The following is a 24,166-nucleotide window of genomic DNA, read 5'->3' as shown; positions in this document are numbered from 1 at the left end:
AACTTACATATGTCATTACGTTCGTGTTAAAAAAAGAAACGACAAAATCGACGATTTGGTGCTTCCGCTCGTGCGTGTTTTTTAACGTCTATATGATTACTTCGCGATATACATACATACATACGTCTATGATTGTATACAAGATACACGAATAAAACGCACGATACAATTAAACTATACGAAGACTTGAATTTAGACAAATAACTGTCTATAATATATGATACATTAAAATTTATGTTAAATTAACAGTCATTTTTCGTATTATTAGGATGATCATGCTGAGCCCGTGCCGCCTTTGTTGATGCTTCCAAACCTGTAACAGCCGCTAAAACTTGAAATAAGCTTTCCATCAATCTACTAAATATTTCCGACATTTCATCATCCTTTCGTGTAACCACAAAAATATCTGAAAAAAATGTGATAATTAATTTTTATTGTATAATATTTTTAACATAAAATACATAATATTCTAACGATTTTTATTTTACACAAAATATAATATCTATTTTAGGATGATTTAGTGTATGATTCGGTATATTACCAGATCTATCTTGTCCTAAATATTTGCAATACATATTAACAGCAGTCGTTACGTCATCATCATCATGAAAAGGATCTCCTGGCCATTGAGCTCTATGCAGCCTTACAGCTTCAAGCGCAGGACACCAACGCGCGTTTCTAAGTAGTTCTGCGACACGAGCCACTTCTTCCACAGCACCAGTGCCGGGCAAAGGACTAGGACTAGGCGTTGGAGTTGGTGTCCCTCTTTCACTCTCTGTACTCTCTTCAAGTGCTCTACTCAGAGCAATCTTCATATTCGCAATTTCTGCGGATATATCTAAAAGCGGAATTTGTACGTTTCGTGCAGCATTCATGAGAGTACCTAGCATCTTATTTGAAGCTTCGATTAATAATAACAATTGAAGATGAAGTTTATAGAGTGCTCTGCCTAAGTCTAAGAGCATTTCTTCAAGGCCTGCCTCTGTTGTATGACCACTACCTAATGCTTGGAGTTTTGCCGCTGCTTTGGCTGCTTCCAAGCACTGAAAAATTATATATTAGTAATAATTACATATGTGCATATATTTAATAAGCAATTATTTACTTCGGTAGCATGATCTTTCTTATCAAGGAATGTCTCAAGATGCTCTTGAATTTCTAACATTCCAAATCGCAATGATTCATTTAATCTTTGATTTGCGAAAATTGCGATCGAAAACCAAATTAAAGGTGGTTCGGCTTTTGAACTAAGTAGTTCCGCATGACTAGATAAATGATAGCCTAATTGAGTGGAGGCAGGACTGCCGTTACACAATAAGGCACTAGCTTCTCTTGTAAGAGTGACCGATTTACTGCTTACATCCTGATAATAATAATATAAGGTATTAATTTATCAATACTAAAATACATATAACTCTAACAAACAATATAATTACCCTTAAAATTCTGCTCAATAATTGGAAGAAATCTAAGGTATTATAAAGGGATTGCGTGATTAGATTTTGAATTTGTTGGCGCCAAATTTCTTCCGCGTCATCTCTTACAACTTGTCTAAAAGGCATTAACGCTGACAGATTTGGTGATGCATTACAAGGAGTCACATCTCCTAAATCTCCAGCACTAGAGCCACTGCACATGAAATATGAACGAACATCAAAACAGATTTTTGGCTTGGTTTAATAAGAAACTTACGATGTGTCAGACCTTGTCGAAGAATCATGTCGAGTACGACTAGGTATTAAAGATAGGGAGGATGGTGGGAACATTCCAGGTATATTGTTTACTTCCTGTCCTGCTCCAGATCCACCAGGTACTTCATCTAATGGTGATTCTGAACCAGCTTCGTCATCTGATGACTCCTCCGCAACACCGCGCTACAATTTTGATATTGTACACTCTGATTCTTATCAATTTATTAAAATTATTAAAAAAAATTTTATTTATTTACCCGACTGGTGTGTTTACTAGATGATTGAGTCTTTTCACTTAAACTTTCTTCAAATTGCCTTAAACTTGGTTCTCTTTCTTCTCCCTCGCTGAGAGGACGGCGTCTTACTCCCCAATTGAAATTATCTGTACTTTCACCCTGTAATACATAAATGAGATATTTTTTATTTTAAAAGCAAGTTGATTTATATCAACAATACATGCATAAACATGTTTAAATGAAACACTCACCTCAACACTTTCGCTTTCATATTCAAGAAAATCGAAGTCTTTAAATACGCCAAATTGTTCGTCGTCTCTTCTTGAACCTCCGCTTAAATCGTTATTTGCACCAGAAACTTCTTCCGTTGAAGAAGCCATAGATGATTGTCTTTCCATTAGATCCGAACTTTGACTGAATATCACCTGTGTTATAAATGTTTAATCTTTAGATAATAGAAGGAATCATGAAAAAAACGAGAACAGGGACTTTGTCTGACACATCTTAATTTCTGTCTTTACTATGTGACAATGCTGTGAACTTTAGCGATTATTGTGCATTTACGTGTTCATTAATGAACTCTTTTATATATGTTTCATTTTAACTGATATAGCGATAACGTAAAGACTGCAATGATGCACGCGTACATTGTATCCTGATACACCATTTTTCATACAATTAACATGCTACACAGAAATCTACTATACATAGATAATCCTACAGATAATAGAGACTTTCTTCCGTTTCCAAAATTTTGTGCATGTTAGGTATTTGCACGAAGCATGTTAAAGCGTGAATATAACTGATAGGACATCACATATGAAAATAAACAGATTCTTTTTTACTCTCGTGATAATGAGTGCAGACTGCATTTAAAGAAACCTGTTACCTTGCTATATAATGTCATTGAACTAATGTGTTCATCCTAAAAAGGGGTACACAACCAGAATCAGTTAAAAGATATGATATTTGGTTGAAAGCTATTGGAATGAAATATATGTAGCACAGACAAGTTTTTGAAAACAGTTTTTCTCCTATATAAACTTACAGATGGGCTCTTTGGTAGTCCAACTCGTTGACCGCATGTTGTTAGAAGATTTACCAAACATTCTCTAACACGACCCTGGAATATATATATTTTATTAAATATCAAATTTGTAAATTTTATGTTATTTAATGTTATTTGCCAAACCTGTGACATCCATGGCCTTTTCCAACCGGAAACCGCATTACTGTCAGCTGGCGAAAGAGATAATGAACATCGGGGAGAACTAAGTGATTTTTCTTCAACTCCTTGACGTATTAACCACCGTCTACCAATTACGGGTGTTTGTGATAAATCGAACGTGAAATCCATAGTCCTTCCTATTTACGAATAAAACATAACAATTCAACTTTATGAAAAAGAACTCAAACAAATATTAAGAATAATTAATATGATATTAAATAATACAATTTAACAAATAAATGTTACCTTTTCTAAAAATATGTATTTGAAAAAAATAAATCGATTGAAAAGTTCACAGAAATTTAGATTTATTTGAAGCGTGCTATGTGGTAATAAAATTTAATTTTGATTAAAAAAATAGTAACTATATTTCGTAAATAATTTACAATTTACTATTATTATTATTTTTATCGCAACCTGAGCATCGTCAGATAAGCAATCCATGCAGTGAGCGTGTTCCGCATTGTAAGAGGAAAAACAAAACATAATAATTTTTTACGTTCACATCCATGCAAAACGTATATTAAAGAGTAGCGTTTTACCGGGTAATTCTTTTTTGGTGAATATCTCGGTATCAGTGAAACTTGGATGTGGAGATGATATTGAAGATTCCCAAGATGATCCATGTACTGATGTAGGTGGTGCTACTAATGTTGATGACCTTGTTACTACCAGTTTTAATATTTTAAGGGCTTCTTTCCAGTGGGGACCCTAACATTACATATATTATTATCAATCACCTGCTTATGAGAGAGCTATATATAGGTATTGTGACTTATTTCATTTCTTTGTCTGAAATGGAATTTTAATCATACCTCAACATATTTTGAAATCACTCTCAGAAGTTCAGTGTTGATCGGTTGTGCTGCTTGTGAAGCTAAATCAACATAATGTAACATACAATGTATAATACTAAGCACAGGTAACGCAACACTTCCTGGACCTTTCTCCAATACTTCGACCAGAAAAGCAAGCATATTGAAACTGAGATGAGCGTATGTATCATATAAATATTTGACAACACATTTAGTCCACTGAAAACTTTCTTTACTAAAAGTACGTCGACTATATAACGTCATAACAGTACCTAAGTTTTCTAATTTTTTTCCTTTCTCGGCGCTCACCTATAAATGAAGAAACATTGTATCCTCCTTATAAATAAAAGTACATACGAAGTTACTATAACATATAATAATACTTACTTGTGCAATATTTTCTGCGCTTCTAATACATAATTCATTAGCGTCTTCATAATTTAAAAGCATATAGGGAAGGAGCGAAACAACGTTCATCGGAAACGCGAGGCTTTGGGTTGGATCAACAACTGGCAAATCCAATAATGGAGTGAACTGAGATAATAATGTTACAACAGGTTCATATGTATTGGGACTAGTACATCCTTTTAATAATAGTGCATGTACACCAGGAAATGAGTTCCATCTTAGCTGCTGTTGTAATTTTTCAACTTTATCTCTAGCATCTGGTCGATCTAATGGTAATCTATGAAGTACGCGGCTAAGCAGCCTCAATGCCAAAAGAAATTCATGCTCATAGTCTGATTCGAGTAAAGACACCGATAACCAGAATAGCTGTGCCAAAATAGTCATTTTATCATCCTGTGTTGCTGAATCACCCAATAATTTAAGAGATTGAGCCGATCTCGAGCGTGAAAGATTAGAATTGGGATATTTATTGCATCTGCTATCTAATTCTATAAAAAATATTTGACATATTATATATTACAATTTATGTATGGCTATTAATGCAAATGTCACATACCTTTTATTTCACTTGCTGCCGAGTTACCACCACTTGATTTTTTCATACAGTAACTGACTGAGTAACTGGTACTTCTTGTATGACCACCTTGATTTAAGTGAGAGAACATATGTGGACCTGCTGGATATCCATTACCTCCTCCTGGACTTCGTTTTCCACCAATTAAACCACCCGAAGCTGGATCTTTATTATTTAGATTTGGAGTAGACTTAAATATTTCTTTCATAAAATCTAGAGGTCGGAAGTCGGATTCTAGCGAATCGACAGCTGCTTCAAGTGTTAATAACAATTCAGTTACATAGCCCTATACATAAATTAAAGAAACAGAATTGTAGCCATTATAAAAATATTCATATAAATATTATAAAAAGATAGATACACCATGTACCTGCATATCTTCTCCTTGTTCAGCAACTGTTTCTACCAATCTAGATAAAATATCAGATAACATTCGAGATGTAATAGGAACTCGTAATGCTCTGAATACTTGAAGAGATCTCCCAGCATAATGTCTAGACGAACAGGATAGACCTAATTGTAATGCAGTTTGTGCCCAACGTTGACTAACCAGAGCGTGGGGTAAGGAGTCTCTAAAGACTCGCAATATATGTCGCAATAATACTGTTAATTGTTCAGCACTGCGAACCCACCATACTTTGGCAGTCATATCTTCATAGTTCCACAATGGTTGATTTATTCTATAGAAAAACGTGCTTTCAAATTTTGTAAAAATATTTACAAAAATATATCTACTTATAAACGTACCGAGATGCTAAGAAATTGATCAAAGATTTGATTACATCTTGAATTGGCATGTTCGGACCCGGTTGTGGACCAACCCAGTTATTTGCGTCTTCTGGTGTAACAATAACAGGTGGCACCGTATTCGATGAATTTGAAGTTGAAGGCCAATTATTGCACACGGATGATTCTGTAAAATCAACATTGTTTTATTAGCCCTTTTATATTATCAACAATACATACAGTCACAGTAAATGTTAACTCCTCACCATATGCATGAGAATTCGAATAATCTTTACAGTTGTCCACAACTGATTGATTTGTGTGATTCATTGATAACGGAGGAGTAGATGTTGAGTTAGGAATAGGTGAATGAGTAGGTGTTCCATTATTAGAAGATGGAAAAGGTGGTGGAGGAGGAGGAGGTGGCGGTGGTGGAGGAGCTGAATTGAATATAGACGATTCCGGTGGAAGAGGCGGTGGGGGCGGCGGCGGTGGAGGCGGAGGTGGAGGAGGAGGAGAAGATGACGGTGGAGGTGGTGAAGATGATGGAGGAGGTGTTGTAGAAGGTGGTGCTGGAGGTGGACCGTACAGATAACTGTCAAATTCTGGATCAACCTCAGTGAAGTTGTGTTCGAGTATTGGTAAAGCTGGAGTAGAGAGACCTAAGCCCAATTGTTCAGTTTTTGATGCCAATAGTACCCGTGCTACGCCGAGATGATCTCGATGATCCCCGAGGACAACCAACAAATTTAACAAAAGACAACGACAGTGATCCCTTACGAGAGGTCTTGAATGATCCAAGCCAAGGAAAACTATATGTAACATTAAAGGAACATGGATAGCCCAATCAAGCTGTATGCCATCGACAACGACGTCAGTCAGCAGCATAACGGCAATGTTGCACCTGAAATTCATAATCGTCATTGCAATGAGGATGTTTTGAATATGCTACAGGATGATTATTTATTTTTAAAAATAAGAATCTATATATAAAAGTCACCCTAGTGTACAAATTAAATAGAACTATATATAACTATCCTTACCTATGGAATCCACTTATAGGTTGCGAACTATCTGGTAGGTATTCCGTCAAAGGAGCAAAGTATCCACCATATTCAGGCATTGGTAAAGGATGTGGTTGTGGAATATCAAACTTTTCTCCACCGCAGGAAATTTTTCCGTTTACTCCCACGGGTCCGTTCCGTGTGCCGTAACAAGATTCATCTGTAGTCAACTACAATCAAACACAAAATATCGAGTAAAAGGCAGTTTGCAAAGTAAATTGAAGTATAAAGTCAATAAGGAAGTTAATGTACTTCGGCTTCTGTTGTAGGAGTGGACAAATCATCCGGAAGAACTGGCGGACCGCTCGCAGTCCGTGCCTTTTCCGCTCTTGGGGTTTGAAATCCAGCGAGTGCCCGCAACGCAGTATCAGATTTGGAACTATAGAATAGAATATATGAATTAAATATATGAATTAAGTGAATTAATAAAAATACATTACGAATTATTATGCCTGATATAATACTTACCCGGTTTTAACAGGATCTTCGCCCGAGTGCCTTTTAGTATGAATGGTACCTTTTTCAACGCCCAAATCACGCGGAGGATTCCCAGGATCAGCAACTGGAGCATCACTGTGAGATGAAGCTTTTCTCATACTAGTTAATCTATAGAAAGGTGGAGTTTCGGTTCTTTCGATTAAACAATTTAATGTTTCGACTGTTTGCAATTCAGTCATCATCTCGTCAACTAAGCGATCTGGTCGGGCTCTTGCTAAATACAAGACAACACGCTTCGCCTAAAATATAGAATTAATGATTTAATGACTTAGATAAAAGTAATGAGTTTTCTGATTAAACAATGACATACGTATGGAAGCAGTTCCTGTGGCGCCATCCCTGAGACGATGATTAAGTAACGAATGATTACTTTTAAATTGTTAGGCCAACAACCACATAGAGTTGCCCAAAGTTCCTCCGTCTCTTTAGGATGCTCATCAGAAAACTACATAATAAAATTTCTGTTGTTATGCAGTTAGCCGTAATTTCCTTTAATATACGATACCTTTGCAGTTATATAGAATAAATTGTTCAAAACCATTTCCGTTGCTTCCGCGCTACCCCAACCCTCTCTGCGTGCTCCACCCCGAGACATATCAGTTGCATAGTACTAGACAAACGAAAATTTTTAATATTTATTTATTTTAAATTAGCATTAATAATATAAATATGTAACAAACAATTGTATATTAACAAAAAAAAGCTTCATCAATCATTTAAAAAGTATATTGGTCAATAAGAGTATTAATAAAAAAAAAAAAGTAAAACTAAAGGGGGGCGTAGCTCAGACGGTAGAGCGCTCGCTTTGCATGCGAGAGGTACCGGGATCGATACCCGGCGCCTCCAGGAATTTCATTTTTTTTTTATTTTATAAAAATTGGATCACACTAATACTACAAAATAATAAAGGAAAAAAACTAAACTAAAAAGGGGGGAGGCGTAGCACATACGGTGGAGAGCTCGCTTTGCATGCGAGAGGTATTGGGATCGATGCCCGGCGCCTCCAAAATTCATTCTTGCTCCTTTTATCGAAATTGGAGCACTCTGATACTGCAAACTGATAGAGAAAATTAATAACATCGAAGGGGGCGTAGCTCAGATGGTAGAGCGCTCGCTTAGCATGCGAGAGGTACCGGGATCGATACCCGGCGCCTCCAAAATACATTTTTGCTCCTTTCACCAAAACTGGACTACATTATAAATCTACAATGACAATGTAAAGGTATCAGACTAAAGGGGGCGTAGCTCAGATGGTAGAGCGCTCGCTTTGCATGCGAGAGGTACCGGGATCGATGCCCGGCGCCTCCAAAATTCATTTTTGCTCCTTTTATCGAAATTGGAGCACTCTGATACTGCAAACTGATAGAGAAAATTAATAACATCGAAGGGGGCGTAGCTCAGATGGTAGAGCGCTCGCTTTGCATGCGAGAGGTACCGGGATCGATGCCCGGCGCCTCCAAAATTCATTTTTGCTCCTTTTATCAAAATTGGAGCACTCTGATACTGCAAACTGATAGAGAAAATTAATAACATCGAAGGGGGCGTAGCTCAGATGGTAGAGCGCTCGCTTAGCATGCGAGAGGTACCGGGATCGATACCCGGCGCCTCCAAAATACATTTTTGCTCCTTTCACCAAAACTGGAGTACATTATAAATCTACAATGACAATTTAAAGGCATCAGACTAAAGGGAGCGTAGCTCAGATGGTAGAGCATCTTAAAATTAATAAGAAACCACTTCGCGCAAGCGGCAAAGATACAAGAAAATAGCTTAATCTTCAGTTGCTTATTCCCAAATGACGCATATTACAAAAACACTCTAGCAACAGGTTACATCCCCCCAGAAGCTTTCCTATACCTAGACGAAAAAAACTACGTCCAAGACCAAAATAACATTCCAATAATTTATCACATAAAAAGAATAATAGGGACCAAAACTATACTCTACGAAGAAAACTTAAACGGACAAACCGCAGACACTAGGTGGAGATACAACATGGCCCTCCCTCTGAAAGACACTAAAGACAAACACAGAAAAAACACAAAGAAATATTGGTGGATTCCAAATCCATAATAAAACAAGAGAGCAAACCATTAAACCGACAGAACTCAACTCTGACACCGTATAACACAGGTGTAAACTGTAAATATTTGTAAATATTGTAAATAAACCTATTTGACATCCCCCTCCCCCGCCCCCCTATCATCCCGCCTCTCCCCAAAGTTATATAGCACCCAAAAAGTAGACTACCGAAGCGTCCTGCTTTGCGACCAAGTTTTCAGGACAGAAAAATCAACGACAAACAAAATTACATAAAAGCTCCGCTCCCCAGCGGCTTAAATCCAAAGATTAGATTTTAACACAAAAAATGTAAAGCGCCGACATATAATATAGTATGGCTATGTCGTACCGTCGCGTATCGGTACTTTTGCCTAACACATATTATCAAATTCATAGTTTATTGTGAATACCCAAATGTATTAATATGTATCTTGGTTGTAAATAAACGTTATTAAAAAAAAAATCAGATGGTAGAGCGCTCGCTTTGCATACGAGAGGTACGGGGATCGATGCACGGCGCCTCCAAAATTCATTTTTGCTCCTTTTATCGAAATTGGAGCACTCTGATACTGCAAACTGATAGAGAAAATTAATAACATCGAAGGGGGCGTAGCTCAGATGGTAGAGCGCTCGCTTAGCATGCGAGAGGTACCGGGATCGATACCCGGCGCCTCCAAAATACATTTTTGCTCCTTTCACCAAAACTGGAGTACATTATAAATCTACAATGACAATTTAAAGGCATCAGACTAAAGGGGGGCGTAGCTCAGATGGTAGAGCGCTCGCTTAGCATGCGAGAGGTACCGGGATCGATACCCGGCGCCTCCAGACTTCACTTTTGATCCTTTTATCGAAATTGGAGCACTCTGATACTGCAAACTGATACAGAAAATTAACAACAGCGAAGGGGGCGTAGCTCAGATGGTAGAGCGCTCGCTTAGCATGCGAGAGGTACCGGGATCGATGCCCGGCGCCTCCAAGAATTTTTTGACTGTAAAGGTTTTAATTTTATCTTTGTAAAGTAGAAAATTTGCAGAAGTATCTTTTAATTATAAATCCTGAATATTTTGCCATCAGATATCCCATTAGTATTAAATTTCGATAGTAAACATTATGGCTATTCGTAACTGTTCACAAAATGGCCTTCTCTAAATATATGTGTAATAACGTTTTTTTTCTCTAAACATCTATAAAATCAAGAATGTTTCTTTCGTGTATAATACCGCGAATTTCCTATGAATTTTATTGCAATTATATACAAATGATATTTAAATTGTTCATAAACAATTTTTGTTGAATATAAATTGCATAAAATGCATTGCGCACAGAATTTCAAACCAATTGAGCTAGTCGCCAATAGTATCTGAATAGCATGTAAGTGGTATAGGAGTAGCAAATGGCAGTCAGCCGAGTACCGTAGCTGACGTCTGACATCTCCTATGTTATACTACTGAATTCTAATTTGTCAAGGAATCCCTTATTTTCTATATAAAAATTAATTTCTCAAGGAAGGTAATCAAAAGGGGCGTAGCTGAGATGGTAAAGCACTCGCTTAGCATGCGAGAGGTACCGGGATCGATGCTCGGCGCCTCCAAAATCTTGTTTTTGATCCTTTCACTAAATTGGATCACACTGCTGTTCCAAAATGATACTTGAAATAAACCGGATTAAAGGGGAGGTAGTTCAGGTGGTAGAGCGCTTGCTTAGCATGCGAGAGGTACCGGGATTTTGATGCCCGGGGCCTCCAAATGTTTTTTAACAATTAAAAAATTAAACTCTTTTCCATATATGATAAGATGCATACCAATAACATTCATCGCGGCTTTGTTACCATTCCACTTAAAGCTTTGATTAAGTTGCTACAAGATTAATTTTAAGTCAATGGTAAATAATAGGAAGATTATTTAATAAATAATCTATAAACTTTACCTGATAATAACTCAATGGATTGGAGGGTGGTGGGACATTTGGGTCCACTAATTCCATGTTGTGTAACCAGGGCAACAAATATTGCAGTAACAATTGCCGAACTTCTCTTCTAGCTGTTTGAAACCTGTGTGTAATTTCTGCAAATAATATATAATGCAACATTAGTCTTATACATTTGTTAACCACTTCTTTTAATAAGATATTGATTGATTTAATTCGTAGTACGGTATTTATGTCTGTTTCAAGACTATTTTTGTGAAAATTACTCATCTTTTCTTACCGAGTGGATTGAAATATTGATTATTGCATTTTTAATTAACGTATAATAACATATAATTACGTTTAATTAACGCATAATTAAAGTACACTGTTGAAAGAACCATGTACTAAATTCGTAATATAAATATCCTTAACAATTACTTCAATGCATTATTTGATAAGTATGTTGCCAAGTGAAGTGCAGAAAGAAAGCATTTCTGTTTTTACTTTTTATTAAGTATATATGTATACACAGAAAACGTGATCAAACATGTGGTGGCACTCAACAACAAATACCACCACTCGACACTAACTAGGATCGGACGACGGCAGCGCAATGGTTAGCGCCTTAGGTTACAAACGGTTCGGAACCCGGGTTCTCGAATCCCGGCGACCGGGGTCTGATTTTTCTTCTACGCATCTAAATTGGAAGAAAAATAGCAGTACCCCATTAGCGACAACATTTTACAGCCAGCATCTACAATTAACACGGACACACATACACAAACAAAAGAGATTACATTTGAACGTGTAAAGTATCGTTCGGAATCCATTTTGATAATATCATTTATCATTGTTCATTGGAAATACTAATCAAAACCAGTAAGACAACGTATATTTTCTGTACAAATATACAAAGTAAACTAGAGAAAGAGCTATTAGGCTGAGTTATAAATGGATGAATTATTTCTAGCTGTCTGCTAGTAGAAGGCTTGAGCTGTCTAATGGACTTCTGCCTAAAATGTTGTACACAATAAACACTGAGAAACAGAAACGAATGCATTTTGTTTATTATTATGATAAATGTAGATCCTAAAAATTATATTGCAATGATCAATAACAATCATCATCTTGTACCAATCGTTATTTCGTAAATAATGAGAAAATATTAAACTTACAAATTCACACTGATACGAAAAATAAGAGAAATAATTGCGAAAATAAACGCTATAAATAATATCATATCGATGCATCATCCAATTTGTATCAATAAGTTTATATAAAATACGAGTATCTGTTACACAGGGCAATCAACATAACTATAATGTAGGATATAAATGATACAAATTATGATGGATAAAGATATAGTAATCTCGTTTCTCTTTCTCATATCTTACAATAACAATTGAAAATGAATATTAAAAGACTTAGTCTGGCAACTGATTAAACCGCTAATTGAAATAACAAATTATTCCAAAAGAATATAAATAGCATGATGGTTCTTTTTAAACTGTATATCCATAGTCAATATTTTCTTCTGAAATGATTATTAAAAAACATCTGAATTTTTTGTTAAAGTAAAGCTGCAAAATCATTTTTGTTACAATGAAAGAGAAACTTACCGCTGAACATTGGCATCGTCAGCTCCGGATGAAGTTGAGCAAGTTGACGAGAAAGATACATTTGATTGCGACAATATGTAGTCGATAGAAGTACATCAAGAGTGCCACCCCTAATTGTACCGTTCGAGGACATTCCGCCGATGAGATTACTTTGTTGTCCTGGTGCAGAAGTAGCTGTAGTTGATGAGCCGCCAACAGGGTCATCCTGACCTAAAGCAAGTACCGATGGAATTATTAAGGACAGTGCTTCGCGTCAAAATAACTCTGAAATTGATGGGGAAGCGTATAATTAATGTTCAATACAGTTTTATTGCGTTAAGGAAGCGAATAAAACTAAGAGATGCTTTTAATGAAACCAATAAGAGGAGCCAATTTTAAACTTTATGAGAATAAAAGATACATATGAAATATATTCCACAATCTTTAAAACCACATATTTCAAAACAATGTGGAATCTTTTTGAATATTAAAACTGATTAATTAAAGGACGTGAAAGAAAAACGCTAGCTTTTCAATCATATTTAGAAAAAAGTATTCCTTAGAGAATCAATACAATTTAGAAATTCAAATACTATATTATAATTACATTATTTATTATATTATATTATGTTATATTATATATTAAATTATATTATAATTGCAGGAAGATAAGTGTAAATCTACACGTATTATAATTAGCAAATAGAGTAACATTTTTTAATGATAGTGTCGGTAGAAATTATATAATATCTAATATCATATGACTTGCATTTGATAATAAATATGTTATCTTTTTGCAAAGTGTTCCACGTAACATGTAAGAGTTCATATATCGGTTTGGTGCGCAGAAGCTGGATTGGACTTTATCAGGAACGGTTGCCGATGCACCATGCAGAAATAGTCGAGCTGGCATCTCGATGTATACTACTTAACTTTCCCGTTCGTTATCCAGAAAAGTCTTTTTTTAAATAAACAATTCCTCAAAGCATCTGTCATCGATAAACATTTTTAGTACCAATAATACGTGTAAAAAAGCTATAAAAATAAAAAGAAGCATTTAAGATAGTGTTCCTATTCATAAGTTTTCTTGAAATTGAACATAATAACAACGAATATAACTTATTAAAATTATAAACAAATAAACTGTGCGCGCACTTTTCACTGCAGTATAGTGGAAAAATCATTGAATTAATTAAAGCAAAAATTGTGCTGTAAAATAAGGTAAAATAAAATAAAATAAAATATGTTAGTTCAAACGATTGAAACGTTTCGGTATCATTCAGTTCTATTTACCATAACTTATGTGAGAAGTTTTAATGCTGAAAATTGAATATTTTGTTTAATGAATGGTAATTTAAACTTGCGCTGAATTTTCTAACTTGAAATTATAGCAAATCCTACGCGAGTGACATGCACTTCTTCGTGAACCTTTGAAGACGTCAAGAGAATTTGGCAACACTCCAATGCAGTTTTTCGTAGAACGTTAAACAAATACCGTACGTTTCTATTCGCGATATGGAATCGAATAGATTGCATCAAAAAGCTAAGAAAGAATTCATCTACTTAAATTAAAGACTGGAAAAGCATAACAACTGAAAAAATCGTTGAATCTCTTTGATGAATTAAAAACATGTTGGTACTACGAAGCAATTAAGAGAACCACTATTCTACGATAATGATAAAATATAAGAGAATATTCAGCGCTACAATCCTGATCCATAAAAAATTAATTTTAGAAAATTCAGTGATTTTCTTCCAAATGAAATTTCCAAACAATTATTATCGCGTTATTTCTTTATTTAAAATAGTATTACTAAATATTCTCCTAAAAGACGATTAGAAAAATATCAAGTCCAATATGCTGCACGTGGAAAATATAAATCACACGAAAATGTATTCGCATCTGTGGGGTGTCAATTGATGAAAAACGAAAACATAAAAATATTTTCGAGCGTCACGCGTCATTGCGAACGCATCCTGCATACGATCAAGATCGATCACTCTCCCTTGTTTAAAATCATCTTGCGAAAATGGTACACGTGCAAAGAGACCTCGTGGAGCTCGACGTAACGGAAAACATATTACGTAGCGTCCAATTATATTACACCCCGATTCTAGTCTACTTTGGTTCACTGGGGAATTGCCTTTCGGTAATCGTGTTTTTTGGAACGAAACTCTGCCAGTATTCCTCGAGCATTTACCTCGGTGCATTAGCCATAAGCGATACCGGTTTTCTGGTATCCGTTTTCGTGGTTTGGCTAAATATGGTAGAGGTTGGTCTGTTCAATAAGCCAGGTTTCTGCCAATTTTTCATCTACTTAACGACTCTTTGCAGTTTCATGAGCATTTGGCTCGTGGTGGCATTCACCATTGAGAGGTTTATTGCCGTGGAATATCCACTGTATCGTCAGTCAATGTGTACAGTGGCTAGAGCAAAATTGGCAGTCGCTATATTGACCATATTGGGACTTATACTGTGTAGTCCGGTTTTATGGTTTTCAGCGCCGCGATTAGAGTCTAATGAAAAAGGAAACGTAACCGAGTGCCATTTGGCGGAAGGACTGGAATCTTGGGCTATTGTTTACAACGTGATTGACACGGTATTAACGTTTGCTATACCGTTCACGGTGATCATTATCCTGAACGTGCTGATTGCACGAGCTATTTATAGACATATTAAAATTAGAAAATCTCTAACCAACGAACCGCGTATCGTGAAAGAGAGACAACCATACGCTCAAAGTTTCCGGAACAATTTGGCGCAGACCAAGATCACCAAAATGTTGCTCGTTGTCTCTAGCGTTTTCCTCTGTTTCAATCTACCTGCGTATGTTTTCAGAATTCACGCTTTTTTACATGTACGTACAACCAAGAAGAATTGAAACGAATAGCATCTATGTATTAGCGTAATTTCATCAATATTGGATGTAAAAAACATAGTTTCAGGAGGAAAGCAACGCACCCAGATCAGTGGAATTGGCGCAACAAGTTTGTAATTTATTATTTAATACCAACTTTGGAATTAATTTTATCTTGTTCTGCGCAACAGGACAAAATTTTCGAAGAGCGATACGCTGCATGTTTTTGAAACGGTTCCGTAGAAGAAATGTGACTATGACTCAAGTGTCGAATCAAGGAAAACAAAATGGTACATACGAAATCGATAACATAAAATAAACGTTGATAGCCATTGTTTTTATACACAATATTAATTCATTCATTGATTTATGAAAATCATATTTATTCTCAGGTTCAAATTTTGTACGGTCTACTGCGGGAGCAACACGTCAACATGCGATTGTATTTACGGAACCATGGGAAGAATTTCACGAATTAAATGTAGAGTAAAGCACTTTATAATAATCTAAGAAGTGATATAAGTTGATATTTTTAACGTTCTTGAACATATTTTTACGTAAAATTTCAAATATAAATGTAATGTTAACTTTTCGTTAGAAGGCTGAAATGAACGAACAATTATAAACTTACTGGTCTCCGGTTCCGTAGCGGGAAGTGGACCTACGTTCCCGAAAAATCTTTGATCCAACAATTGAAGGAGTTGGAGTGCTGCATCGTGAACAGGGGCACGAGGACAACCCGTACTCATTAGGGTAACATTAATGATGCTTGTATAATGATCACAAGGATACTCTCTATAAACATTAAATATACTTTGTGTCATATTTATGTACTAAAGAAATGACCAAATCTTTTTGTACTGTCTAATAATTTGATATCATGTCTAAAAATAAATTTTTCATAATTTAAGATATCTAAATATTTGAATGTATAAATATGTCACTAACCTTGCACTAAAAATTGTTGCTAAGGCAAGGAAACAACCGTCAGCTACTTGTGGAGCACCAGTGTAACATCGATCGACTACCCAATCGAGAAGTGTTCCAATATCGGGGTTACATTCCAACAATAAAACTACTGTTTCTCGAGCAAGCGCATAGATCTAAAATATTTTTTCAACATGTAAAATCTCTCAAGACAACTTATCAAACGTAAAAATCGTGAATATTCTGAAATTTACTTTTTCATCCTTGCTTGCCAGTAGTAAATCTAGCCATTGATAAAGTATTGCTCCTTCTTCAGAAAGTGATTGTGGATTGAAACACGACCCACAACATAATAGACCGCTCATAGCTTGCAACGCTGAAAGTTGTAATTCTGTACAACACTTTTCTTCTTCCTGAAGTGAAGATGTACTAGCAAGCGGTCGTCCATAAGGACCTGACCAACTAGCGAATAGCATAAACAAGTTCCGTCTCAAGTCTCTTTTCAATAATGTATGACATGTCTCCACTAAAGTACAAGAAATATGAATTACTACAAATGTTTACTGTAAATGTGTTTCTATGAATAAGATACTTACATGAAAAGCTCTTGATCATTTTTCTGATGAAATTACAGAAATGCAACTTAATATCACGAACTGCAGGAGCTTCTTTATCAGTTTCGTTTTCTAAGTATAAACGGGCGCCATCGATGTACTCGACAAACGTGGGATGAAGCGATTGTGTTTCTCGATCTAATACTGCAGGGCTATAAAAATATACGAAATTTAATAAAGGGAATGAGATAGTGATGATTAACTATGTTAAAGAGATCGATTACTAACCAAATACCGAACGTTCCATATTCAGCAATCAATTCCAATACTCTCACTAGTTGCAATCTCAATGCATCTCTTCGTCTTCTACGTCTCATATTTTCTTGTTTACGATCAACCGCCTCACGGATGTAAAGAACTAATTCTTCCATTAAATCCCTGAAAATAATGATCATCAATAAGGATACTTCATGCTGAACAATTTATATATTTACTTACTTTAACGCATCGGCATTTACTTTTCCGATTGCTTGCACAGCAGCATCTCTAACATCCACTACTTCACATCTCAATAAAGGTACCGTTAACTTATATAAAGCTGCAGGACTTGCATTTGTACCAGGTGATTTGTTATCACCTCGTTCAGCAGATAGACTATCCGGCGATGAACTATGAGAATATTCAAATTTTTCATATATTAAAGTCTTTTAAAGTTGAACTGTTACAAACATGTAAATCGTGCGCGACTGACAAGTTTAACTTCCGATTAAAGCGATCGGGAACGGTCGTAAGGCTAGATAGAAAGAGTAAATAAAAATATATATTCGTGTTAGCAACAGCAGTTTGATCAGAGAGCTAAAAAACTTGCAAATAAAGAAAATAGTCTCATAAAAAGATTGTGCAAATTACCAACGACCGTTTAATCCCGGGTGACTTCGAAGCATCGTCGTTCGCTATGGTTAATTAGGCTCACCTGGTCCGCTTATGCCTGGTGTAGATGCCGGAAATGGACGGAACGGAGAAGCGACCCGGCAGGGTCTGTGCCCCACCGAGATTCTCCAGGCTCTGACTCAACTCCTTACTCATGCACAACACACCAAACTCCACCGTATGCTGACCACTAGAGTATGCAATACAGTGTACCACCAATGCTCCTTGTATCAAACATTATTTACTGCTCAGAGACTACTACTCTAAGGTCCAGATGTACATGTGCGAGACAGTGACGAATGGCATGCGAGGTAAAGAATGTTACAGGAAACTGAAGCGAAGAGATATGCGCTCAAGAAAAAGATGTGCAATATTGAAACCCGCTCCCGAGTGCAAAGCGCGCCTTGGTAGAAATTGGTGCTCTTCTATTTTATATAAAACACCTTATTGTTACTAATACGATAATGGAGTCCTAGAGGTGATAATGTGCATAGTTCATGTGAGAGTAGACAATCTTGCAATGTATCAGACGTTAGGAATATAGATGCCACGTGCGTGTCACAACAGGATATGCATGTTATAATAAAGAATCATATGACTCACAGAGTTCTACACTTTAATTATTATTGTAATGGTTTATGAGAAATAAACATCGATATATCAAATATTTCCGAGGTATACAACAGACATAAGCAGACATGACCCCACACCAATTAATACCAAATAAATTTAATTTCACCTGATAATCATTGTTTTATATACGCCTAAAGCTCTAATAATTGAGCTATAAACTGCATCATTTATGATTTTGAATTTGGCACTAATTTGTGCAAATAATGTGAGTTTAGGACTATATGACGACTACACGACTAATGTTTATTGACCTTTTATGTTTTAATATAATGTCTTCAATGTATTTTAAATAATAACATAAAATGGTACGTTATGAGACTAATGTTCCTATAGAGATATTTAAGCACGAACTTACCTTAGGCTGAGATCTGGACTAGCACACCGTACAACAGGGCTTGGTACTGGAGGAACAACTCTGTATCCAAAAGTTAGATAATTTTTCCACACATGCATGTACATATCTCTCTCATTCACAGGTTTCCGAACTGCGGTTGAACTTCTTAATAGAGAAGCTCTATTGTCATTTACAGGTCTAAAAAATTAAAAATAAAGACTTTTACCTTTGTACAATTATAAACATATAACTTTTTACAAACTTTAGTATGGTCTTACGTGGGATCGATTACTGAGAACAGTGAATTTATCCGGGTAAAAACGATAGGCCACGAATGTGCTACAGCAGTGGGACACAATGTTAGCACTCTATCTTTCTCTAAAAATGCAAACAAACAACTTCCCCATGGATCTGCTCCATTCAAATTTAAAGAAGAAGAGCTTTTTGTACTAGTATCATCATGAAGACCTGTAATTTTACATTATATATTAAGGGAGATTATATGCTTGGCTAATATAATTAAGATGATTATGTCACTGTCATCATCACCTGCTGTCCATACACAACTACTTCTTTCAGCTATCCACTGAAGATCAACGTTAGAAGTAGAAGCAGCTGCTGCTTTTTCAGCAGGAGGTAACATATGATAGCATTTCTCCAAAACTGTTGGACAACAAGCGTCTATTACATCGATCACAGGTTGATCATCTTCTAAGCCTCCTAAAATGAAATAAATGCTTGTTCAATGTTTGACTTCTTTATGTTAAAATGCCCCGATGTAATTGAGCTTACCTAATGTTTTCAATAAATGTTTAACTTCACGTAATATATGAACTGCTATTCTTCTAGGATAAAGGCGACAATTGCAAAGCATAACTAACGCAAATCCTTCCACTAGATGAAAAACGCTAGAAACAGGTTCTATCTTTTGTCCCGATTCACTTTTCTTAATGTTACTATCTACGCGAGTATTAGTTCTTGCATTATCCACTGATTGCTCCTTAGATCTTATGCTAGGACTTGTTAGTGCATTTTTCCAACTCGTTAGAAGTTGCAAAAGCATTCTCAAACCGTTATCAACAAGTTGCGGAAAAGTGTCTTGGACATCTCTAGCAAGAAATTGTGTAAATCCAAGAACAACATCCTGCCTCCAGTCGGAAAAATCTAATACTAAGGTTTGTAGACTTTGATATGCTAATCCACGAAGTTCTTCATCCATGTGGACAGTTAAACGGGATAACAAATCAACTAATTCAGCACCAGTCATTCCATCAGGTATTAATCGAGGAACTGCAGCAACGCAAGTTCGGAAAAGATCTATCCTAGGTTTCCGTTCTCCGGTAATCATTTCATCTGGTTCCTTATTCATATTTTGAGTGCTTGTCATCATAAGAGGTCTGCCATAATGAACATCTAAAGCACGTAGTATATCAACAAATACTCGTCGAACGTGTGGAAAATACGAAGACATTCCTATACTTCTTGCTGTATCTTCTGTTAACATCTAAATTTTATAAAATTAAAATCTTTGTTAGAAATATGCAGTTAATTATTTAAATTATATACACAATCCATTTGCCATACTTACCTTATTGAGAAATGTTTTTTTAACTCGCATAGTATTACCGCTTGGTAATACTCCCATCGTACGCGGCATAGGTGGTTCTCCTTCTTTTTGTTGTAAACTATCAGCTACAACCAAAAAAGCTCGAAGTCCAATACTCATACGTTCAGGAGTTAAAATTATCTTCACTGGTCTACCCACGGATAACAAATCAAATACTATTTCTCGCATTGCAAAATCCAATCTTTCCTGTGCAATGAATTGAATGATTTTTACAAAAATATTCAGTGGGGTATCACGTGGTACTACCGCTTTTGAACCTTTCGGGAACAAAGAATTTACTATACTTTGTAATCTACTTTGAGTAGCTGAATTACTCTCGCATTTAATACGTATCATGTATACCCAAAGTAAACGATATAACGCCTCTGAAAAATAAACAGAAATGTTCAGACTATTTTATTATAATATAAAATCTGCTTATATAAGAAATTATTTACACACCTAAAGCAACACGACACATCTTAGGATCTCGATTCTTCAAATGCGATAGACACATTGCTAGAAAATAATGCCAATTTTGCAAAAAAAATGTTTTCTGACTGACACATAACAAACAAGTTACAAGAGGAAAAAGGGCCAATCTATGTTTTGACTTTGTACACATATCTAATGTTGTAGAATATAACATTTCTACAAAATTCTTTAGACAAGGTACATTAACTTCATTTTTGACAGCCTGAAATATAAAATTAATATCACTTATACATGTTAAAATTTTAATATAGATATTAGTGATGTAATGTTATAAGCTTACAGCTGCAACAGGAACAAGTATCTCTACGAAAAGTCCAGCCAAAGCATGTTTGACATCTTTATCTTTTACTTCCAAAAAATATTGTGCACACTCTTGCATAAACTGAAATGAGGCCTCAAATTCTTCTATTGGTACCATCTACAATTTTATACATATATGCAGAATATATACAGAAACTTATACAATAAAAATATTTGGAAACAACTTTTGCTTTTTAATTACTTTTACTCTAAAAAATTTCATTCCCATTAGTAACGAAATAATACTCTGTGTAGTGTGAGGTCCTGGTTCCTTAGCACGTAATTCTTTCAATTCGACCATAAAACGTTTCCTAACTGACATAAATCGAGACTGCGCAAGAACTCCTATTACTTCTGCATAAAGATCAGCAATGATATGAATGTTTGCTGCATTTGGCTCATTTTGTATTCTGTAACACAATCGTAACCTTTTATAAAACTGTCTGATATTTTATAAAATTTGTATTGTATTACACCCTTACCCTTCTCTGTATTTGAAATGTTTGAAAGCTATATTTTCTATGTATGTTACTAAATCTTCATGACCAGGGTGAAATGGTAATTGACGTAAAACCTCTATTAACATTAAACAAAATATAAATTCTACGGCAAGATCTCTTCGTTCCTGAAGTAAATCTGCTTCACTTCTTTCAACTGTCTCTACACTTCCTGATACTATTGTATACATAATGCTGAAATAGAACATTTATTTTACAATTTTCATAATTTTGATATTTAAAACATGTTTTTACCTTTTTCCTTTCTGATCTTCTTTTCCAGGAGCAGGTTTTCTTTGATCACTACCTTGATCAACTAACTGACGTTCATACCAATTAAAAAGTGCTCGTAAAATAGAAGGTAAACAATGTTCTGCAACTGAACCAAATGCAGATAACAATTGGTCAAATTGTGGATCTTCTCCTCTTTGTAAAACTTTTGAAAGTGGCTTTTCCTGTAATATATTTGTTGTCAAAAACAGACCTTGTCTAAATAATAAAATTACTTACATGTTCTGTCATCACTGCTTCCATTTTTTTTTCTGCTTGAGTGGTGAACTCTGCAAACAAAGTACGCATCACAAACTCTCCAGGTCTTAAATCCATATCTCCTATTTGTTGTGATTTCACTGTTTCCTTCTGAGCACCCCAAGGTAACACGACAGTTATTGCACTCACTCTACTGGAACTTGACTCTAAGAAAACCAATAAACTTCAATATTTATTTATATTTCTTTAGCCAATGTTATATGAGTTGTGTGCTAACCATTGCCAGAAACTGAAGTACTGGCAGTGTGAATGCTAACAGCATCGCTACTTTCTCCTTGCGTTGCTCCATGAACAGTAAGTAAATCTTGATTGGGTTCAGGTACACTTTGAGATGATTCTGCTGCTGCTTCATGTAATCCTTCGCCATGTATGGCCCTGGCTTCAGAGGCTTCTGATAAAAATGACAGGTTTAGTCATTGGAAAATTTATATATTAACTAATTCTATAATTTATTTAATAGAAGTATAAAAATATATGGTTTTAAACACAAATATTTTGTATGATCATGTCTAGAAACTACTACTACAAAAATATTCTCAGTTCTAACACTATTAATTCTGTATGATGGTAGAGACTAATAGATGAAGCCCCATTCTGTAACGTAACAGATGCCCACAATGAACACTAACTTAATTATATTAAGCTTGATAGCTACATTTTCAGTGCACTAAAATTTGAAAAATTTAATGTATATGAAGAATCAATGAAGAAGATCACAGCATACCAGGTTGTGCCTCATTTCCAGGAGTTGGTTGAGTTTCACCTCCTAAAATATGAATTAATTCATTTTGTTATAATCTTGATAAATATATAAATCAGATAGATACATATTAAAATATAAAATATATATATATATATATATTCAATTTAAAAAACAATTATAGGCTATAAATACCATATTTACTAACCTTCTGTCATATTGTCTATGAATGCCTTGCTTTCAGGCAACATTAATACATACTAATGTCATACTGTAAATACATAGCATTTTCGTTCTAAAACAATAAAAAAATTACGTTATGTAAGATATTTCTTTTAATATTTACTTTTTCCAAAAATAAAAAATATAGGAGCAGAATGAGATATATAAACATACACACACATATATATATATATATACACACACCACACACACACATGTGTGTATGTACATATATATATATATCTTTGTTTACTTCATTCATTCATATATTAACTTGGCGACGCTAATATATATGAACTTTCTAACAACAATGTTTATACAAGTCGGAATTAAAAAATAAGACAATCATATTTTTATTTTCACATATTGTCATAAATATATTATGGAATTCAAATATTTTAATTCTTTTACTTGCACAAAATAATACTACGAGATATGTGAAAAATAAAAATTGTTTATTTAAAGCGTAATAAAAGTCTGAGAGATTGCAGGAAGCCATAACCTGAGACAGAAAGTGACATCATTATAAATTTATGAAACAATACAAAAATTTCGCACAAAAGTTTACACTATCATTATTATTAGACAACCACTACATAATTGAAAATCGTGAAGAAGAAACATGTTATTTACCGCAAAATGCCGTAAAATCGTAATTTAATTGTAAGTCTGACGTTTCATAAATGTCCGGCTTGATTCGTATGTATTCGTCACTTCACAGTTTCATATTCCACACGTTCCTGCATTTAAC

At 35.1% G+C, this 24,166-nt stretch overlaps 2 protein-coding genes and 8 non-coding genes across 15 annotated transcripts; 9 read left to right on the top strand and 1 right to left on the bottom strand.

The window, feature by feature from the left end:
* Positions 1-191: 191 nt before the first annotated feature.
* Positions 192-24,161, bottom strand: fry (microtubule binding protein furry). Of its 4 annotated transcripts, none has more exons than XM_069122017.1 (45): positions 24,049-24,161; positions 23,402-23,488; positions 23,218-23,259; positions 22,711-22,884; positions 22,455-22,639; positions 22,200-22,399; positions 21,930-22,139; positions 21,650-21,857; positions 21,428-21,565; positions 21,115-21,349; positions 20,635-21,038; positions 19,839-20,550; positions 19,596-19,766; positions 19,325-19,514; positions 19,068-19,244; positions 18,123-18,269; positions 17,648-17,818; positions 17,438-17,587; positions 17,192-17,361; positions 16,850-17,121; positions 16,617-16,771; positions 16,300-16,463; positions 12,832-13,041; positions 11,231-11,367; positions 7,746-7,850; positions 7,551-7,685; positions 7,211-7,479; positions 6,995-7,121; positions 6,722-6,912; positions 5,945-6,582; positions 5,700-5,865; positions 5,323-5,632; positions 4,935-5,238; positions 4,358-4,866; positions 3,971-4,279; positions 3,698-3,866; positions 3,120-3,292; positions 2,976-3,050; positions 2,179-2,352; positions 1,949-2,086; positions 1,693-1,874; positions 1,437-1,629; positions 1,106-1,363; positions 542-1,043; positions 192-406 (listed from the first exon to the last, which is right to left on the bottom strand). In XM_069122017.1, exons 2-45 carry the CDS (start codon positions 23,442-23,444, stop codon positions 243-245), a joined length of 9,756 nt encoding a protein of 3,251 aa, XP_068978118.1. In that variant the 5' UTR covers positions 23,445-23,488; positions 24,049-24,161; the 3' UTR covers positions 192-242. The 4 variants fall into 4 exon arrangements, with proteins under 4 accessions (XP_068978118.1, XP_068978137.1, XP_068978127.1 ...); XM_069122036.1 differs by having other exon boundaries at positions 1,705-1,874; XM_069122026.1 differs by having other exon boundaries at positions 22,711-22,881.
* TRNAA-UGC (transfer RNA alanine (anticodon UGC)) lies at positions 8,014-8,086 on the top strand. The gene has a single exon. It is a non-coding gene; the product is annotated as a tRNA-Ala (tRNA).
* TRNAA-AGC (transfer RNA alanine (anticodon AGC)) lies at positions 8,325-8,397 on the top strand. Its single transcript has one exon. It is a non-coding gene; the product is annotated as a tRNA-Ala (tRNA).
* TRNAA-UGC (transfer RNA alanine (anticodon UGC)) lies at positions 8,476-8,548 on the top strand. The gene has a single exon. It is a non-coding gene; the product is annotated as a tRNA-Ala (tRNA).
* TRNAA-UGC (transfer RNA alanine (anticodon UGC)) lies at positions 8,627-8,699 on the top strand. The gene has a single exon. It is a non-coding gene; the product is annotated as a tRNA-Ala (tRNA).
* On the top strand, positions 8,778-8,850 carry TRNAA-AGC (transfer RNA alanine (anticodon AGC)). The gene has a single exon. It is a non-coding gene; the product is annotated as a tRNA-Ala (tRNA).
* TRNAA-AGC (transfer RNA alanine (anticodon AGC)) lies at positions 9,905-9,977 on the top strand. The gene has a single exon. It is a non-coding gene; the product is annotated as a tRNA-Ala (tRNA).
* On the top strand, positions 10,057-10,129 carry TRNAA-AGC (transfer RNA alanine (anticodon AGC)). The gene has a single exon. It is a non-coding gene; the product is annotated as a tRNA-Ala (tRNA).
* On the top strand, positions 10,208-10,280 carry TRNAA-AGC (transfer RNA alanine (anticodon AGC)). Its single transcript has one exon. It is a non-coding gene; the product is annotated as a tRNA-Ala (tRNA).
* LOC138184251 (growth hormone secretagogue receptor type 1) lies at positions 13,698-16,377 on the top strand. Of its 3 annotated transcripts, none has more exons than XM_069122076.1 (4): positions 13,698-15,668; positions 15,757-15,958; positions 16,061-16,149; positions 16,267-16,377. In XM_069122076.1, the coding sequence occupies exons 1-4, from the start codon at positions 14,841-14,843 to the stop codon at positions 16,291-16,293; spliced, it is 1,146 nt and encodes a 381-aa protein (XP_068978177.1). In that variant the 5' UTR covers positions 13,698-14,840; the 3' UTR covers positions 16,294-16,377. The 3 variants fall into 3 exon arrangements, with proteins under 3 accessions (XP_068978177.1, XP_068978168.1, XP_068978159.1); XM_069122067.1 differs by having other exon boundaries at positions 14,058-15,668; positions 15,751-15,958; positions 16,270-16,360; XM_069122058.1 differs by having other exon boundaries at positions 14,212-15,668; positions 15,751-15,958.
* Positions 24,162-24,166: the final 5 nt, after the last annotated feature.

This window comes from Bombus flavifrons, chromosome 1 (assembly GCF_040668555.2).
Source record: "Bombus flavifrons isolate JBK064 chromosome 1, iyBomFlav1_principal, whole genome shotgun sequence".
Lineage (NCBI taxonomy): Eukaryota > Metazoa > Arthropoda > Insecta > Hymenoptera > Apidae > Bombus > Bombus flavifrons.
Note: the sequence above shows the minus strand (reverse complement) of the source record. Positions and strands in the feature narration are given on the sequence as shown.

Coding starts and splice junctions, on each gene's coding strand:
- fry (XM_069122017.1), bottom strand. CDS start 23,444: ATGTTGCCTGAAAGCAAGGCATTCATAGACAATATGACAGAAG. Junction 17,819..18,122: donor ACCAGGCATAAGCGGACCAG/GTGAGCCTAATT, acceptor ATATTCTCATAG/TTCATCGCCGGATAGTCTAT. Junction 17,362..17,437: donor TATGGAACGTTCGGTATTTG/GTTAGTAATCGA, acceptor ATATTTTTATAG/CCCTGCAGTATTAGATCGAG.
- LOC138184251 (XM_069122058.1), top strand. CDS start 14,841: ATGGTACACGTGCAAAGAGACCTCGTGGAGCTCGACGTAACGGAAAAC. Junction 15,669..15,750: donor GAATTCACGCTTTTTTACAT/GTACGTACAACC, acceptor TAAAAAACATAG/TTTCAGGAGGAAAGCAACGC. Junction 16,150..16,266: donor AAGAATTTCACGAATTAAAT/GTAGAGTAAAGC, acceptor ACTTTTCGTTAG/AAGGCTGAAATGAACGAACA.